This window comes from Coenobita brevimanus, chromosome 23 (assembly GCF_032717465.1).
Source record: "Coenobita brevimanus isolate Jiangsu-jjx chromosome 23, ASM3271746v2, whole genome shotgun sequence".
Lineage (NCBI taxonomy): Eukaryota > Metazoa > Arthropoda > Malacostraca > Decapoda > Coenobitidae > Coenobita > Coenobita brevimanus.
Genome location: NC_136976.1, coordinates 73,901,125 through 73,918,287, shown reverse-complemented (window position 1 = coordinate 73,918,287; position 17,163 = coordinate 73,901,125). Strand labels below are relative to the sequence as shown.

General features: G+C 45.6%; 1 protein-coding gene across 1 annotated transcript in view; it reads right to left on the bottom strand.

Moving 5' to 3' along the window:
• LOC145392909 (nucleoredoxin-like) overlaps window positions 1–17,163 on the bottom strand; it is a 164,016-nt gene that overhangs the window by 143,508 nt on the left and 3,345 nt on the right. Inside the window, exon 2 of the mRNA XM_080267196.1 lies at window positions 9,293–9,458. Coding sequence (XP_080123322.1) covers window positions 9,293–9,458 — 166 coding nt within the window. The remainder of the gene's footprint in view (window positions 1–9,292; window positions 9,459–17,163) is intronic.

Here is a 17,163-nt window from a genome sequence, read left to right as displayed (position 1 = left end):
GTGTGGTAATTGGCCAGGTATGCTGAGAGTAAAAGTGATGGTGGTGGGAGGTGTGTGTGTGTGTGTGTGTGTGTGTGTGTGTGTGTAAGGTGCACACGAGAAAAGCTAATTTGTGGCTATGCATACTGATGAGAGTGAGACTAAGGCGCTATTCTCCACGTGGTTAGGAGGCTCTTAACACCTCTTTGTAAGTCATTTATTTTATATATTACACTTTTAACATTTTGTACTCTCTCTATATCCACCTCTCTATCTATTAATCAATTCATCTGGCATTTACGTTGTCTATTACACCTCCAAATTCTCCCACAAATAATTTACATCCATTTAACATCAACACAATAAATAAAACTTAAAGAAAATATCAATCTGTAAAGAAAATAAACAAACATAGGATATAAGGGAGAGCTGCAACAGGGAGCCTTCCAAGACCACGACGAAACATTCCCCCCCCCATCCTCTCCTGGCAGCGTATATGTATGAGGGAAAACAATAATACGAAGACGGACTGCGAGGATGAATATGTGTGTGTGTGTGTGTGTGTGTGTGTGTGTGTGTGTGTGTGTGTGTGTGTGTAAATCTATAAACACACACACACACACACACACACACACACACACACACACACACACACAGATCATGGATTACTTACTACCGTAATGATAGTATCTTAGAATATGAAGATGTAAGTGTGACGAGAGGAGAGGAGAGGAGGGGAAAAGAGGAGAGAAGAAAAGAGAGGAAAGAAGGGGAAAAGAGAAGAGAGAAGGAAAAGAAAGAAGAGACGAGGAAAAGTGAGGAGAGACAGCGAGACATAGAGACAAAATAAATAAAAAAATCACAACAATACAAGTACCTTAAAAAGACACACGTGGAAGTCAAAGAATAAAAACAAAGATAAAAGGGACACAGAGAAAGATAGAGACAGACAGACACAGAGGAGAAAGACAGAAAAAAAGCATGAATGACTTTGAAAGAGAGTATGCAAGACAATGAAGATGCATGCTAGAGTGACAGGCAGCGTGGGTGAGAGTGACAGTGATGGAGTGAGGCTGCATGACAATAAGGCAGTGAGCGTGTGAGTGAGTGAGTATGGGAGTGGGTGAGTGGGTGAGTGGGTTGGCGTGATTAAGAGAGTGTGAGAAAGTGAGTGACAAAAGTGGCAGTGATGGAGAGGGTGACAGTGAGTGATTAAGTGAGGCTGCATGACAATGAGGCAGTGTGTGTGTGTGTGTGTGTGTGTGTGTGTGTGTGTGAGAGAGAGAGAGAGAGAGAGAGAGAGAGAGAGAGAGAGAGAGAGAGAGAGAGAGAGAGAGAGAGAGAGAGAAATGAATGAGTGTGCAGGCATGAATATGTGAATGTACGTGGAAAGACAGTGAGAGATGTAAGTGAGGAAAAGTTCTCTCCATCCACTTTCTCATCTCCTCAATTTTATTTTCATCCTCTAACCTCTCTCTCTCTCTCTCTAACCCAACCCAGGCACGCTACGGGCCAACAACTTCAGTACTTTCCTGTTTCTCTTTCTCCCTTTCGTTCACCCTTTCTCCCTCCATCCTCTGCTCTCCTGTCCCTTCTAACTCACCCTCCCTCTTTTCCCTTACTTCACATTACCCTCCCCTTCCTAATTCTCATTCCACTCACTACCACTCTCTCTCCTTTCTCCCTCCTCTCACTTCACACCTCCACTCCTCTACCTCAACCCTATCATCTCCCCCTCTTCCGCCTCAACTCACACTTCCGCCTCTCCTGTTTTTAACCTTCCTCTTCCCTTCATCCTCTCTCCTATCTTCTCCCTCATCCCCTCTCCTCTCCCAAATCCTCTTCCATTCCCTCACTTTCCTCTCTCCCTTCCCCTCGTCCCCCCAGCTCATCCCCTCATCTCCTCCTCCCTCCATTACCCCACCACTTAACCACAACGAAGCTACACCTCCCCTCCCCTCCCTCCACCTCGACAATCTCTCCTGCTAAACAGAAGCTGGAAACTGCAGTAAATTTGACCCAGCACGCAACCATTTCCTACTCTCTCTCTCTCTCTCTCCTCTCTCTCTCTCTCTCTCTCTCTCTCTCTCCAGCCCACACCTCACCCACACTCAACTCCAAGGCGAATCTGCGGCTGCATCAAACTCTCAGCCAAGCCCCCTCCCCCTCCACCATTTCCTAACCTCGCTGCCTTCTACTCAGCAACAGCAGCACGTAACGGGTTTAATTCCTACCTGTCCACTCCGCTAATTGCCCTACCTCTTTACAGTTTACGTACGTGGACAGACATACGGAATGCTGGGGTGTGCGGTGAGGAATGGTCAGGTAGGGTAACTGTGTGAATGAAACCAAGCATAGTTCTTTCATCTAAAGCTGGCCCATATTTTCGTCCTCTTGCAGCCTGCCTCTTCACGTGTGTGGGAGGAAATCCGAAACGATGGGGTATACGGGAGGGAAAGGTTATGTATTGTGTGTGCAAAATAATATCTAGGTCTCTCGTTTTTAACTTGGCCCAGATTTTCGTCCTTTTGCAGCTTATTTTACGTAGCTCAGTGGCGTAAAAAGACATTGCTACGGCTCTACATCCTTTCCATGGCACTTTTTCGTGACTAGCATAATACTCTACTGCTACAACTCGGCATTCAAGATGGCAAGATGGCAACTTTAGATCAAGTTAGAGTAAACGGAGTATAGCTAATAAGGTCTGAAAAGAAGGTACTAAACTCCTTCATTACATCAACATCTTTATTTATGCTAAGTAATCCCCTGAGATAAAGTTAAGATTAGGGGAGAATTCTTAAACTGATATCGTAAGGCAATAAAGGATGTGCCAGAAAACCCGATAATTATTTAGAATTTTGTAAAGACTTCTGAACTTCCAGCGTGAATTTACTTTGAATGGATCGATAGTGGATTTGGGGTACTGAGGCGCCGCGTGACTCCGCCCCATTAGTCAAGAGGCACTGAATAATTTGGACATCAGTGGACATGTGCCGACCACAGCCATATGCATAACATCTCCCACAGTCCTGGTGCCGGAGAGGGCGCCTTCAAGTGGTGGCACCGATATGACCAGGCGGCTCCACTGCCTGGCCATACAAACGTCCCCCAATTTCCTATCCCCCAAAAGGAGGATGGTGGATTGCAGGAGAGGGGTAACCAGCCTAAAGTCTACTGGATTAACCTTCAGATGAGCCTGGCGTTGCTCTACTACTACTACTACTATTACCACTGCCACTACCACCACTACAACTACTACCGTTACTATTACTCTCCATCTTCCCGCCCTACCGATGCTTATGGAGGCCATGGTGACGTAATATTAGATTCCTCTCTCTCTCTCTCTCTCTCTCTCTCTCTCTCTCTCGGTCATTTGGTAAACTTGTGTACTTCATTAAAAAGTGAGATTTGTTTACTTCCACTAGTATTAAATCTAAGCCACCTCCTTGCGACTGCTCTCTCTCTCTCTCTCTCTCTCTCTCTCTCTCTCGTCATTTGAAACTTTACTCTTCATTAAAAAGGGAATACATTAACTTTATTAGTATTAAAGCGAGACCACTTCTATGAAACTGCTCTCTCTCTCTCTCTCTCTCTCCATCTTGGATAAACTTACATGACATATGCTCGTGAGGGGGAGGGGGGAAGAAGAACAGGGAAGGGAGGGGAGGAAAGAGAGTAAACGATGACAAGAGAAAGTGAAGAGTAGGAAAGGAAGAGGAAGGGGAAGAGGAAGTAGGGGGAGAGAGAAGGAAGTAGGGGGAAGGAAGAAGGGGGAGGGGAAAGGGTGGGGGAAGTTGGTTATGTGGATGGTGATGATATATGGATGAGGTGGACGGAAGTAGTTAATCTGACAGGTGTGGGTGGAAGAGACGGAGTGGGTGGATGAAAGTGGTAATGTGGGTGGTTGGAGGGGTGGAGGTTACAGATTAGGAAGGTGGGTGGGTGGGTGGAATGTGACAGTGTGGATGGTGAATGTGGATGGAGCGATCAGGTTGCCGGGTGGATGGGGTGGCTGGTAGTGGACTGGCGAGTGGAGGAGTGGGAGGGGTGGAGTAAGCGGATAGGGATGAATGAGTGAAAGTGGATAGAACGTGATGGATGGGATTGGTGAGGCTGGTGAGTTGATGGTGGAGGGGTGTGGAGGTGGAAGGGTGGGAGGGAGGTGGAGGGAGGTGGCCAGTATGAGGTATGAGGCAGTATGAGGTGTGTACAGTATGCGGTATAAGGCAGTATAAGGGGCCTGCAGTGGAAAGTCATTGTTGGGTACGGAATGCTGTCTGGGCGGGACGTCTTATACATCTCTCTCTCTCTCTCTCTCTCATCAGCAGTGTGACAAGGCGTGTGAGATAAAGCAACTGAATACTAAGGCTGATAAGGCAGCGATAAGGAAGGCTGAGACAAAGCTGACCTGACCTCGGCGTGGGAACTAACCCTTTCAGTACGAGAGGTCATCCCCAAGTTGATTACTGTAGTCTGGAGGATGCAGGAATAAGATTTAAAAACCGTCTTGTCACAGAGAATTGAGAGATAATAAGAAGGCGATGATAATAATAATAATAATAATAATAATAATAAAAACAACAATAATAATAATGATACCAGTAATAATAATAATAGCAATAAAAATAACAAAACAATTAAACATGCGACAAAAACATAAACAAGGAATAAAAAAGACGATACAAACAAATACAAGATACAAGCAACAGTAAACAACACTGGCCTAAAAAGAGTCAAACACGTAGTTCCCCCTTCAAAGGCCGCGATTTTAACTGACACACCCTCCTTTCCATCCATCAAAACCCCTATCAGAGCAAAGAGCAACAGGACAGACAGCGGGAAGACAGGTAGGCGATGGGGTGACAGGGATAGGATGGTAAGGGATGGAACGGAGAGGAGATGGAATGAAAGGACGAGGCAGACGAACAAGAATGAGAGATTAAATTGATAAAGGAAGTGGTAAAACAGAGATGGTGTGAGAGGAAGAGGCAGACTGAGAACGAGATGCAGAGATTTAATTTGGTGATTTGCTAGGACACACACACACACACACACACACACACACACACACACACACACGACGATGCAATAACTATACACTCAGACACATACATCGCCAGGTAAACAGACAGACCTACCTACCTCTACAATTAACAAACAGACAGGTAGACGGCCCTACACAGAACCACACTGACTAACAACCATTACATCTTACCACATAGGACTACCGTGTTTACAGATCCAACAGCTTATCTCAGGCGTACAGACCCGGGTGATAAGGGGTCTGAAATATGCAGCCATTATCAGCACATCTTATCAGGAGCTGAGATTTCACTGACGGTGGGTATGGTGGTGTAAACTGATAGGGAGACAGTAACCTAACCTGGATCTAATCTCTCTCTCTCTGTCTCAAACACACACACACACACACACACACACACACACACACACACACACACACACACACACACACACACAGGGGAAGTGAAGTTACACCTTGATTACTTTACCTTGACCTAAAATTGCCATCTCTCCGCCTTGAATGCTGATTTATAACCACAGATTCAAGCCAGATATACGGTAATTACCCTAATGCTCGTCACGGAGAAGTGCTACAGAAAGGATGTAGAGCCACAGAATTGCCTTTTTCAGCCAAACACAACTGGAAACGGATGAACAAACGAGAAATCTGTCCCGTGTTTGTCAGCCTCTCCGTAGCTTAATTACCGGAAGTGGTCAAACAAGCGTCCACAAAAGGAGCATTCACCTGTCTTCACTAACGTTTCTTCGTGTTTGTTTGTTACATGTAGATCCGTCTTATAAAACTACATACAGACAGACATAAATAACAGAGAGAGAGAGAGAGAGAAAGAGAGAGAAACTCGTCACTACCAGCAGCCTACGCCACTTTTCCTTGGCTTGGGACGGAAAGACAAGGCGTGAGAAACTAGGCACACGGGGGTGGTTGGACCCTAACCGCTGAGTGTCCACCTTAATCAGTGCCTGTGATTAATGGGGCGGAGTCACGCGGCGCCTCAAGTACCGTGCACCACCTGGAGACCTACTCATAAATTCACGTATAAAGCTCAGATTAATTCACGTGCAAAGTTCTGATTAATTCACGTGTAAAGTTCAAATTAATTCACGTGTAAAGTTCTAATTAATTCACGTGTAAAGTTCAAATTACTTCATGTGCAAAGTTATATTTATTTCACGTGTAAATTTCAAGTATATTCACGTGCAATGCTGACACTGACTCACGTGCAAAGTTCTAATTAATTCACGTGTAAAGTTCAAATTAATTCACGTGCAAAGTTCAAATTAATTCACGTGCAAAGTTCATGTCAACTCGAGTGAAAAGTTCTGATTAATTTTAGGCTCATCTGAACGTGAACCCGGTGGACTGAAGGCTGATGTGGCCCATTTCCTTCGGCCTATCATGGAGAAGAGGAAGGGCAGTGGAGCTGCCCAGTTATATCAGTGCCATCACATGAAGGCGACCAACTTCAACCCCATTTTGGCATTAAAAGGGTTAAGGGTCAGTAGAAGCCTCACCAACTTCCTGAGTCCTTAAACCAAGTCGAAGGCCCTAACAGTTTTTCCTAAACGATTTATTCTGTTTATTACACCTCACTGTCCTCTTGTGTTGCATAAATCCTGCCAAAATTTACTCCGCGTAAATATCGTATGAAGGAATATTAACCAGCCATATCCAAAAATAAATCACTAAGGAAAAGATGTTAGGGAGCTAAAGGAACCACACTATACACATACCGGATAATTCAATACACCTTTACACCTTAATACTAATCCGCCTCCCTAATCCCCTTCCCTCACCCTAATCCTTCACCCTTTATCCCCCTTCGTCACCCTAGAGGATTATGTGTCACCAAGGTCCCTGTCCATGTCTACTACCCCTGCAGGAGCCCCCCGCCCCCCTCAAAGCCCCCCGCCCCCAGCTTACCACCCAAAAGGACAGGTTTGGTCATAAGGGTACACCTCTGCCTACATCATATCTCTCTCTCTCTCTCTCTCTCTCTCTCTCTTAGGTTTTCTTTCTGTCCGTCTATTTCTTTCTCTTACTCCTTATTTTTCTTTCTTTCCTTGTACCTTTTTCTTTTTTCTTTATATCTTTTTTCTTTAATAATTTACCTACTTCTTCTGCTTATCTATTATATATTTTTGGAGACGTGGAAGGTAGAACGACTCTAATATGTTCACTATAACTTAGCCCAGATTTTCGTCTTTTTGCAGCTTATTTCAGTGCCTCAATGGTAGAAGAAAGACAATGCTAAGGCTCTACATCGTTTCCATAGCACTTCTTTGTAACTAGCATCAGATTTTAGTGCTGATCTCGTTACAACTCAGCACCGAAGATGGATGGATGTAGGGTTGCCATACGTCCGTATTTTCCAGGACATGTCCTCCATTCTCGAAATCTTCGTCCGGAAGGAATTTTAAAAAATCTTCTAAAGTCCGGATTTTCAGCTTCCATCATTTTCTCCACGGAAAGAAGAAGAAAAATGAAACTGTAATGACGAAGGAGAGAGAGGCTGAGAGAGAGGGGAGCTGGATACCATACACAAAATATACAGACATTTTCTACTGCAGACATTTCCTACGGTCACGGTGTATATAATTATATATTAATGTTATGCAAACATGCAGAATTAATTATCGCGGCTGCAAGGCTACACAGCGCCAAGGTGTGTCTCGGGCGGAGGCAGGATGGCTTCGGGAACATCCTCTTTTATTGTATGTCCTGATATGGCAACCCTAGATAGATGGCAATGTTAGGCCAGGTGAAAGTGAAAAGAGTACAGGTTACAGTGAAAAAAAATACACCAGTCATATAATTTCCAACATAGGCTACTTTGGCCACCATCGAACTTCAGCCCAGTAGACAGACAGACAGACAGATAAACAGATAGACAGATAGAGAGATAGACAGAGATGGGTAGACAAAGAGACTGACAAACAGGCAAACAGACGGACACAGGCAGACATACACAGACAGACCTCTCATTCCGAAGGGCCAAACTTGCCTGACGGGTCCACAATGCACTCTGCCAAAAAACCCAACACCTTCCTTATGCGGCAACTCGTAACTCTTATCCGGCCCTATTCTAACTGCCTCGACAGGTTCGCAACGCCACTTACTCACCGATTTATTTCCTACTTCCTTTTTTCGACTCTGGGCACAGGTTTCAGAGCCCCTTCCTTAAGGTCTAGATATCCTCCTACGTGCATACACCTTCACATATCGCCTTAGTATCCTCTTACGTGTTACCGTGATATTAAAGGCGCAGAAGTGATCTGGAAGACGATGTTATGGGGAAATATGCAAAATAAATCGCTAACGAGGAGGTGCTAACGAGGCTTGAGGGTGGTAAGTACCGCAACGAGAATACGGCTCATTAGCTAAACACACACACACACACACACACACACACACACACACACACAGGAAAAAAAACACTAACTTTGCGAGCGCGGGTGTAAAATGTAAATCAAAGGTACGCTCGACCCAAAGTCCCCAAGGAGGACGGGTGAGACAGTGGGAGGAGGAGGAGGAGGAGGAGGTGAAGGGCAAGACAGCTTTACCCTCCCGCAGTCGCCCTTAATTGGATGCTAACTTGGAGTGCCAGGCGGCGGGAGGAGGAAAGGGAGCACGGGGAGAAAGAGGAGGAGGAAGAGGAAGATGGTGAGGAAGAAGGTGGTAATGAACAGGAGGAGGAGGAGGAGAAGGAGGAGGAGAAAATACGGTGGTGAAGCAAGATATGAAGAACCAGGCGCAAGAGAAAGAGCAAGAATTATGTGGAGGAGGAGGAGGAGGAGGAGGATTAGAGGGGAAGACAAGGAGAAAGAGTAGAGGGATGGGGAAGGAGGAGGAAAAAGTGTAAAGAGAAGAGGAGTAAGAGTATGGAGAAGAGGAATAAAGTAAGAAGAAACCTATAGCAAAAGAAAATGAGAAAAAAGAAGAAAACGAGGAAAAATAAAGAGGATGAACTAAAGAAAATATTGTGAGGAGAAAACTGTATCTCGTCGGCAAATTCCATCCAGTCTTTTATCATTTCATCAGTCCTTTCACAGGCCCCTATCCCCCACTTCACCCTTTGCCCTTCTCTCTCTCTCTCTCTCTCTCTCTCTCTCTCTCTCAAAACCTTTATCCCGTTTTCTTTTATCGTTTTCATTATAAGGGGGTACTCTCTTAAAACGATTAGAACCCACAAGCGTTACCAACAGCTCTGGGAACGCACTGCCCCCTCTCCTCTCTCTCTTTCTACCGCATCCTCTCACTCCATCTCCTCACCTTTCGCTTGGTCTCGGAGAAGGGCAGCGCTAACCACGGCATGTCAGCGTAGTGGTCCCGGAAGGCCGCCTCGTCCGTGTCGCTGCTCACCAGTATGATCTCCAGCTGGTGCTTTGTGTTCTCGCGGACGTGGGTGTACAAGGCCACCAGCTGCGGCGTGAACACTCTAGAGGGAAAGAAAGGCGGAAAGGTTAATATAGTGCATGGATAGGCTATTTATGTAGGTTTATTTATGTAGGCTATTTATTTATGTAGGTTTATTTATGTAGGCTATTTATTTATGTAGGTTTATTTATGTAGGCTATTTATTTATGTAGGTTTATTTATGTAGGCTATTTATTTATGTAGGTTTATTTATGTAGGCTATATATTTATGTAGGTTTATTTATGTAGGCTATTTATTTATGTAGGTTTATTTATGTAGGTTTATTTATTTATGTAGGTTTATTTATGTAGGCTATTTATGTAGGTTTATTTATGTAGGCTATTTATTTATGTAGGTTTATTTATGTAGGCTATTTATTTATGTAGGTTTATTTACGTAGCTTATGTAGATTCTTTATGTAGGCTAATTATGTAGGTTATTTATGTAGGCTATTGATTTAAGTTATCTATGTAGCTTCTTTAAGTACCGGTAGTTTATTTATGTAGGTTCTTTATGTAGGCTATTTATGTAGGTTATTTATGTAGGCTATTTATGTGGGTTATGTACGTTATTGATGCAGTCTATTTATTAGGATATTCATGGAGGCTATTTATGCTGATGGACAGCTAATAGGGTCTTACTTTAGTTAACTGTTAAAAGATTAGATAGATAGGGTGCCTGATTCTCTCTCTCTCTCTCTCTCTGCAAAGCTTATGGTGTGGAACAAAAGTTGAGAATGTGATTGAGAGAGAGAGAGAGAGAGAGAGAGAGAGAGAGAGAGAGAGAGAGAGAGAGAGAGAGAGGGCTACGTGCTCGACGAGGGAACGCAAAGAAAACTTCAGAATAAAAATTAATATCATAAAAACCCGAGAAATGAGAGACAAAGGAGAGGATGCAAGAGAGAAGAGATAATGAGGGGGGAAAGACAGTCTCTCTCTCTCTCTCTCTATATCTGTCTATCTATCTATCTCTCTCTCTCTCTCACACACACACACACACACACACACACACACACACACACACACACACTCACACACACACAAGATGAATAAGGACGAAGAAATAAGAGAAATGCCACTAACGATGAGAGTGGCGGCGAGATGGGACTAGAAAAGACGAAAAGAGAAAAAGAGCACAAAGAGAGGGAGGCAGGAACGAGGGCCGAGACGGTAGAGAGAGGAATAAAACGAGAGAGAGAGAGAGAGAGAGAGAGAGAGAGAGAGAGAGAGAGAGAGACGGTGAAGTAGGCTCAATAAGGAGAAAAATAAAGCTGAAAAAAATGAAAAAATAGACATGACAGAAAAATAAAGAAAAATATATACACCGCAGAAGGAAAAGTAAAAAAATACAAGAATATCAGGCTAAGAAATAATTAATAAGAAAGAAAACGGAAAAAGCATAACTAAAAATAACTAACGGAAGATGAGATACAAAAATGAATTTCTCTCTCTCTCTCTCTCTCTCTCTCTCTCTCTCTCTCTCTCTCTCTCACTCTCTCTCTCTAAATTTACGAGATCGAACAAGAAATAAATTAGACCCGGACCAAATCAAAGGAACAAGGAGTACAAAAGAAAACGGAGAACACAAACATAACTAACACAGAAGATGGGAAACTAATACAAAATTTACTCTCGCCCTCCCTATAGCTACAAAAAATAAAAAAAAATCCGATAAATTTCAAGGGGGAATAAACGCTAAATCACCCGCTAAATGGCCAGACGATAAAATAAAATAACTTTGGTGGAAAATATGGATGGCATTTCTCAAAAACCACATTTGGGATGCGATGGTTTGTTTGAACGGGAAACTGAGAGAGAGAGAGAGAGAGAGAGAGAGAGAGAGAGAGAGAGAGAGAAGCCAGAGGAAAGACAAGGAAGTTGAGCTGTATCGTGTATATAAAACTGAACCCGTCTCACCGCCTACTCTCTTTCTCTCTCTCACCGCCGTCCCTTGAGTGTGAACCCTACACTTCAGGATGGTCTTGTCGTCTGGGGTATTTTGTCATTCTCTCTCTCTCTCTCTCTCTCTCTCTCTCTCTCTCTCTCTCCCTCTCTCTTTATTTGCTTCAGCTTATTTTCACCTCCTCTTGCACTCTCTCTTATCTTATCTCTCTCTTTCTAAAGTTCTGGAAGGCGAGAGAGGCAGATGATAAAGAGGTGGAGGGGAGGAGTGTGGGGTTTGGAGAGGAGGGGGCTGGGATGGGTAGGGGTAGGGATGGAAAAGTGGGTAGAGATAGGAAGGGTGTAAGGATGGGTAAAGGGTATGGATGGGAAGAGGTAGGGATGGGTAGGGGGTTGGGATGGGAGGAGAATGAAAGAAGAATGAGAGACAATGCTAGACTTTAGAAGAGATGTTTGGGATGGATGTGGCAGGAATAATGGCGGTGACAAAGGGTGAGGAAGGCGTGAGAGGGGTGGGTGAGCGACGAGAACGAGGGGCGAAGGAGAAGGATGAAGGAGGGGTGTGTGGGAGGGGTGAGGGAAGAATGAAGGAAGGAGTGTGGGAGGAATAAACGAAGGAAGGGACGTGAGGGTGGGGGGAGATGCAAAGGGGTAAAGAAGAAGGGTGTGGCAGAGTGAGTTTGGGTGGGGAAGGGGGGCAAGGTGGGGGAGGAGAGAGGGGGTGGTGAGGGTGAAGAAGTGGGTGCAGTCTAACCGGAATGTGGATGATTACAACCTGATTCCACCCACAAGAACGACTGGGATAGGTTCGAATAACTTAGTATCCCCTTGACTGCCCTTGCACTTACTCCATTTTCTTCCTGATAGCTCCTCTCACAGACCCCTAATCTCTCTCTCTCTCTCTCTCTCTCTCTCTCTCACTGTGCAAAGAAAAAAACACATGTTCCCTTTTGAGCGTTAATCCTTATGTCTGCTTTCCTCTTTTGCTCCTTAACCTTCTCTTAACCCTTTCAGCCTGAGGACATCTTAATCCATTGTTGCTATTACCAGACGATTTTATCCTGTATTTAAGACGATTTTATTCAGCAGTAAAGGTGTTAATGGTGGTGATGGTGATGCTGAAGGCTAATGGTATATCAAACCACCCAGGTCGAAATGTCACTCTTAAGGGGTTAAAATAATCTCTCCTGACAAATCATTTCACACACACACACACACACACACACACACACACACATCGTACTCTACTTTGTGCCTTCCCCTAAAAGCTATTTCTCCCTCATCCTATAACATCGCTAAAAGGTAAAAACATCGCCCCTTCTCACCGGCCATGTTTATGTCTTTGATCCTTCCTTCTCAGTTCTCTCCTTAACCTGTCGCTCAGTCAGTTCCTCCTCCTCCTCCTCTTCCCCCTCCTCCTCCTCTTCCTCTCCTCCTCCTCCTCTGTATTTTCCCTCAATTCTTATTTTCGTTCCTGTACTATTTTTTTTTTCTTTTTTGCAATACGTATATGTTTCACTCTGATTTTATTTTACGTCTATAAGTGTCATTTCGTATGTCTTAATGGTATCTGTTATTTGCCTCATTCACTTCTGCTTTGATCTCTCTCTCTCTCTCTCTCTCTCCGTCTTCCTCCATTTCCGTCCCTCCAAGCCTCTCTTTCTCTCCCGACTTCCTTCCGTTTTGCAATCACTTCTCTAAATTACCGTGCTCCCCGCCCCCACCTCTCTCTCTCTCTCTCTCTCTCTCTCTCTCTCCCCAGCCTCACCCACACACCTGCCTCTCCCCAAGCAATTAGCCCCACCAAACCTGTTCTCCCCTCTCCCCCTCGCACATTCATAAACCCCTAATCTGACTACCATCTCTCTCCCTCAAGGCTTCTCGCTTTAAGAACCAATAATCTTAAGAAGGGTGTGCTCAGGAGGTAAGGAGAAGAGACCGACTACGTGTACTTATCACCCTGTCCCTTTTGTCTTGCTTGCGTTTGAGATGGCATGCTGGAGGTGATGGGATAATGTGATGTGGGTGAAGGTTTGGGGAGAATGTAGGTATGTATGTAGGTAGGTGGGTGGGTAGGTAGGTCGGTAGGTAGGTAGGTGGATAGATAGATATACAGATAGATAGACAGACAGATAGGCCGGTATGTATGTATGTATGTAGGCAGGTAGGTACAGTAGGTAGGTAGGTAGGTAGGCAGGTAGGAAGGCAGGTTGGTTGGTTTGCTGGTTGGTTGTTTGGTTTGTTATTAAATGTAAAGGTGAAAGGTTGCTAAGTAGGTAGATATGTAGGTAAAGCAGGCAACATTACCCCAGGTTAATGGGCTGAGATTATTGATTTGGATAAAGGGTTAATTGCAGTGCTGTAGGTCCAGAGACACAGGTATGCTTCCGGTATGCCATCTCAATCAGGGTAATTACAGACGACTTAATCCAGGTTACGACAATCCTATAAGGGTTGAAATCTCTCCAAATATAGGTTCCAATTCTGTACTAGGTCCAGTGATAATGCTTAGGTGCCAGAACTCTCCTATTTCTTAACAACAGATCAGGTGTAAGCCAAGTTCCTGTGTGAAGATCATGGGACAAAGGTCAAGGGTACGGCAATGAGAAGTCTACCCGAAGCGGACGGTTATCCCCCATCTCCCAGGTAGTCTGGCTTTAACGCTCCCCTAAATACACGCAGAAATAAATAAATGAAAGATAAAACTAAAGAAACGCCATCGCATCTAGGCATTACGCACTGATATATATTTAAACCCTTGAACCACAGCTAATGCTAAGGTAAAGAGATGCCCAGCCACACCATTAACTCCCCTTATCTGAAACAGGTAGTAAATGAGCCCCTAATTAGCCGTCCCCCTGCAGCCTCCCTCACCAGACAGATTGTACCATATCTCTCAAGCATCGGGTGCTTGAGATTCACAGACAGATTTACGAGGCAATGACGGTCGTAAGATGGGTTTCTGCAAGGAGGACGAAGAAGAAGATGCATAATGATCTTCCAGTGTTTCTTATCCATCCTGCATTAAGAATCTACAGCAGGAAACTCATAACCATCACAGCTGTTGTTCTTGAGTGGCCCTGGTCTGTCTGGCCGAGAAGGAGTGCTGAAGTTTGGTTCCTGGATGGACGCCGCATCTGCATCTCTCCACCCAACAGAGAAACCATACTAGGCTCCACATCACCCATTATCATCACCGTAAGGGATTTGGCTAATGAAGGTTGTACTAAATTCTTTCTAAGAGAGAGATTCATCTTGAACTTAATATAATCGTTCAGTTACAGCGATAATACGGTAATAATAATAATAATAATAATAATAATAATAATAATAATAATAATAACAACACCAATAACAATAACCCGTAACACACAAAATAAACCGTGAAGTAAGAGATGAAATAAAGCCTACAAATCTAACCAGTATAAACAAGTCCACGACCTACAAGTCCCCACAAATACGACCCTCTCTCTTATCCAAGCTCTCTGGTGGTCGGTGGTCGTAAAGAGAGTTGGATCCCCCACTAAACTTGCTTCTGAGGAGGGTCGTGGGAGGCTGGACAAGGTTGCTACATTTCTAGAAGACAGGACTAAGAACAGGGTTTAGAAAGAGGACAGTGGTGTTGAGTGATGCTGATAGTGGATATTCTCTCTCTCTCTCTCTCTCTCTCTCTCTCTCTCTCTCTCTCTCTCTCTCTCTCCAGCCTATATAAGCTACGTCACTCTAATAGGAGGTGAAAACAGAGGCTGAAAGGTAGGTTGGCAGGTAGATAAGTAGTTAAGTGAAAAAAAAAAAAAAAGGGGTACCCGAGGCAGAGAGGCCGTGCGGATATACTGGTACATATAAACAGAAGTAGGGAAAGACAGGCATTTGAGTAGACAGAAACCAAAGAGACAGAAAAACAGGGAAATAGCTTAATGTGTCTGATATCAAAAGTCAGTTAGGGTGGCATTGCGTTGTAAGTGGTCCCCCAGTGAGTCTGCTGCTGCCACACAAACAGGTTCACCCTCACACCCCACCACACCCTCACCCCACCCACACATACCCAACCCTTACCCCCACACCCTCACCCCACCCACATACCCAACCCTCACCTCCACGTCCCACCCCACCCCATCCACATACCCAACCCTCACTCCCACCCTGTCTCACAAACCCACCCTCTATCCAAGTCCACACACTCTACCCCAACTCCCATCCCCTCACCCCCACCCCAATCCCATCCACACACTGCACCCTCACTCCTATCCTCACACCCCCACCCCAACCCCTTACTCGACAAGCCTATCCTACCCCCTGCTGTTGCATTCTCATCCACCCCCGTCTTACCCCTCCTACACAAGCATACCTCGTCCTGCTCCTCTTCTCTCTCTACTCCATTACCGGCTCTATACCCCCCACTGCTTCCCCACTCCATACCCCTACCCCTACTGTACAGGCCTACTTTTCCCTACCCCTTGCGGCTACATGCTTCCCTACCCCCCGCTGCTGCATTCTCCCCCCTCCCCACTGGGCAAGATTCCTACACCACCCCCTGACATATTTTGCTCCCCCACCTCACACCCCCACCCCCTTCACACCCACTGGTCTGCCCTAAACTACCTACCCCCTACAGCTGCATTCTCTCTCTCTGCCCTACCTCTTCTCCCTCCCCCTTCTCACCAGTTCTACCCTCCCTTTCTCCCTCACCTTATTTCTATCTCTCCCACTCCCTCACCCCCCTTCCCCGCCCACTGGAAAACCCTACCCTAACCCGTGCAGCTGCATTCTCCCCCACCAAAAACCCCAACTTCTAACCCCACCACAAAGCTTAACTGTCAGCCGCATCTGTTTTACTGAACCCTTTTACCTCGTTTCCTTATCCTCCTCCCCCCTCACCTCTTTTTCTTCCACTCCCTCTCTTGTTCCGTCTACCTCATTCCTTTCCCTGACTTCCCTCTCCTCTCTCTCTCTCTCTCTCTCCTTGCCTCTCCTGATCCCCCCAACCCTTCAACCCCTCTCTCACCATCTATATTCCTCTCCCCAACACTCCTGAATTTCCTCTCCCATTTCTCCTCAAATCTCAAAAAACTCACAGCACTCCCTCTCTCCCCAACCTCTCTCCTACAACTTTTCCCCTCCCCCAATACGTGTCCTGCGTCCTCCTCCTCCTCCCCACCCCGTCAACTCCGTCACCTGTCTTTTTTCTCCTCCCCTCCACTCCCCAGACTCTGCCAAACCTGCCCTGTTCTCTACCCTAACTGCCCGACCCAATCCCCAACCTTGCTGTTCTTCCCCACCTATGCTGCTCCCCACGCTTACCTGTCCCCATCCTCCTCTCTTTCTCACTCTCTCTCTACTCACCAACTTGGCCTATTTCCCCTCCCCTCGACTCCCCAAGCCTCCTAAGCTCCCCCTCCCAGCCTTCTATCCCTCCAGCACCCCACCACCTGCCCCTGCCCCCACCCCCTGCATCGTCCCCACTCCCTCCCCCGCATGCTGTAGCTTTCTCTCTAACCCTTTTCCCCCCCTCTCTCCCTCCTCCTCTCTTTTCTCGTCTTGCTCTTGTTGTTCTCCCTTTTCCTCTCCCTCCTTTTTTTTCTCTCGTCTCCGCTGCTCTCTCTTCCCTCCCCTCCTTCCTCTTCCCTTCATCAACTTCTCCTCTTCTTCCCTCTATACCCTCTAGTTCTCTATCTCTGTTTTCTCTTCTACTTCCTCTCCCTCCTCCTCCTCCTCCTCCTCCTCTCCCTTCTCCTTTTCCTCAACTGCTAGTTCCTTCATCGTTACCGTCCCTGCTGCCTCTCTCTCTCTCTCTCTCTCTCTCTCTACCTAGCTACCTACCTACC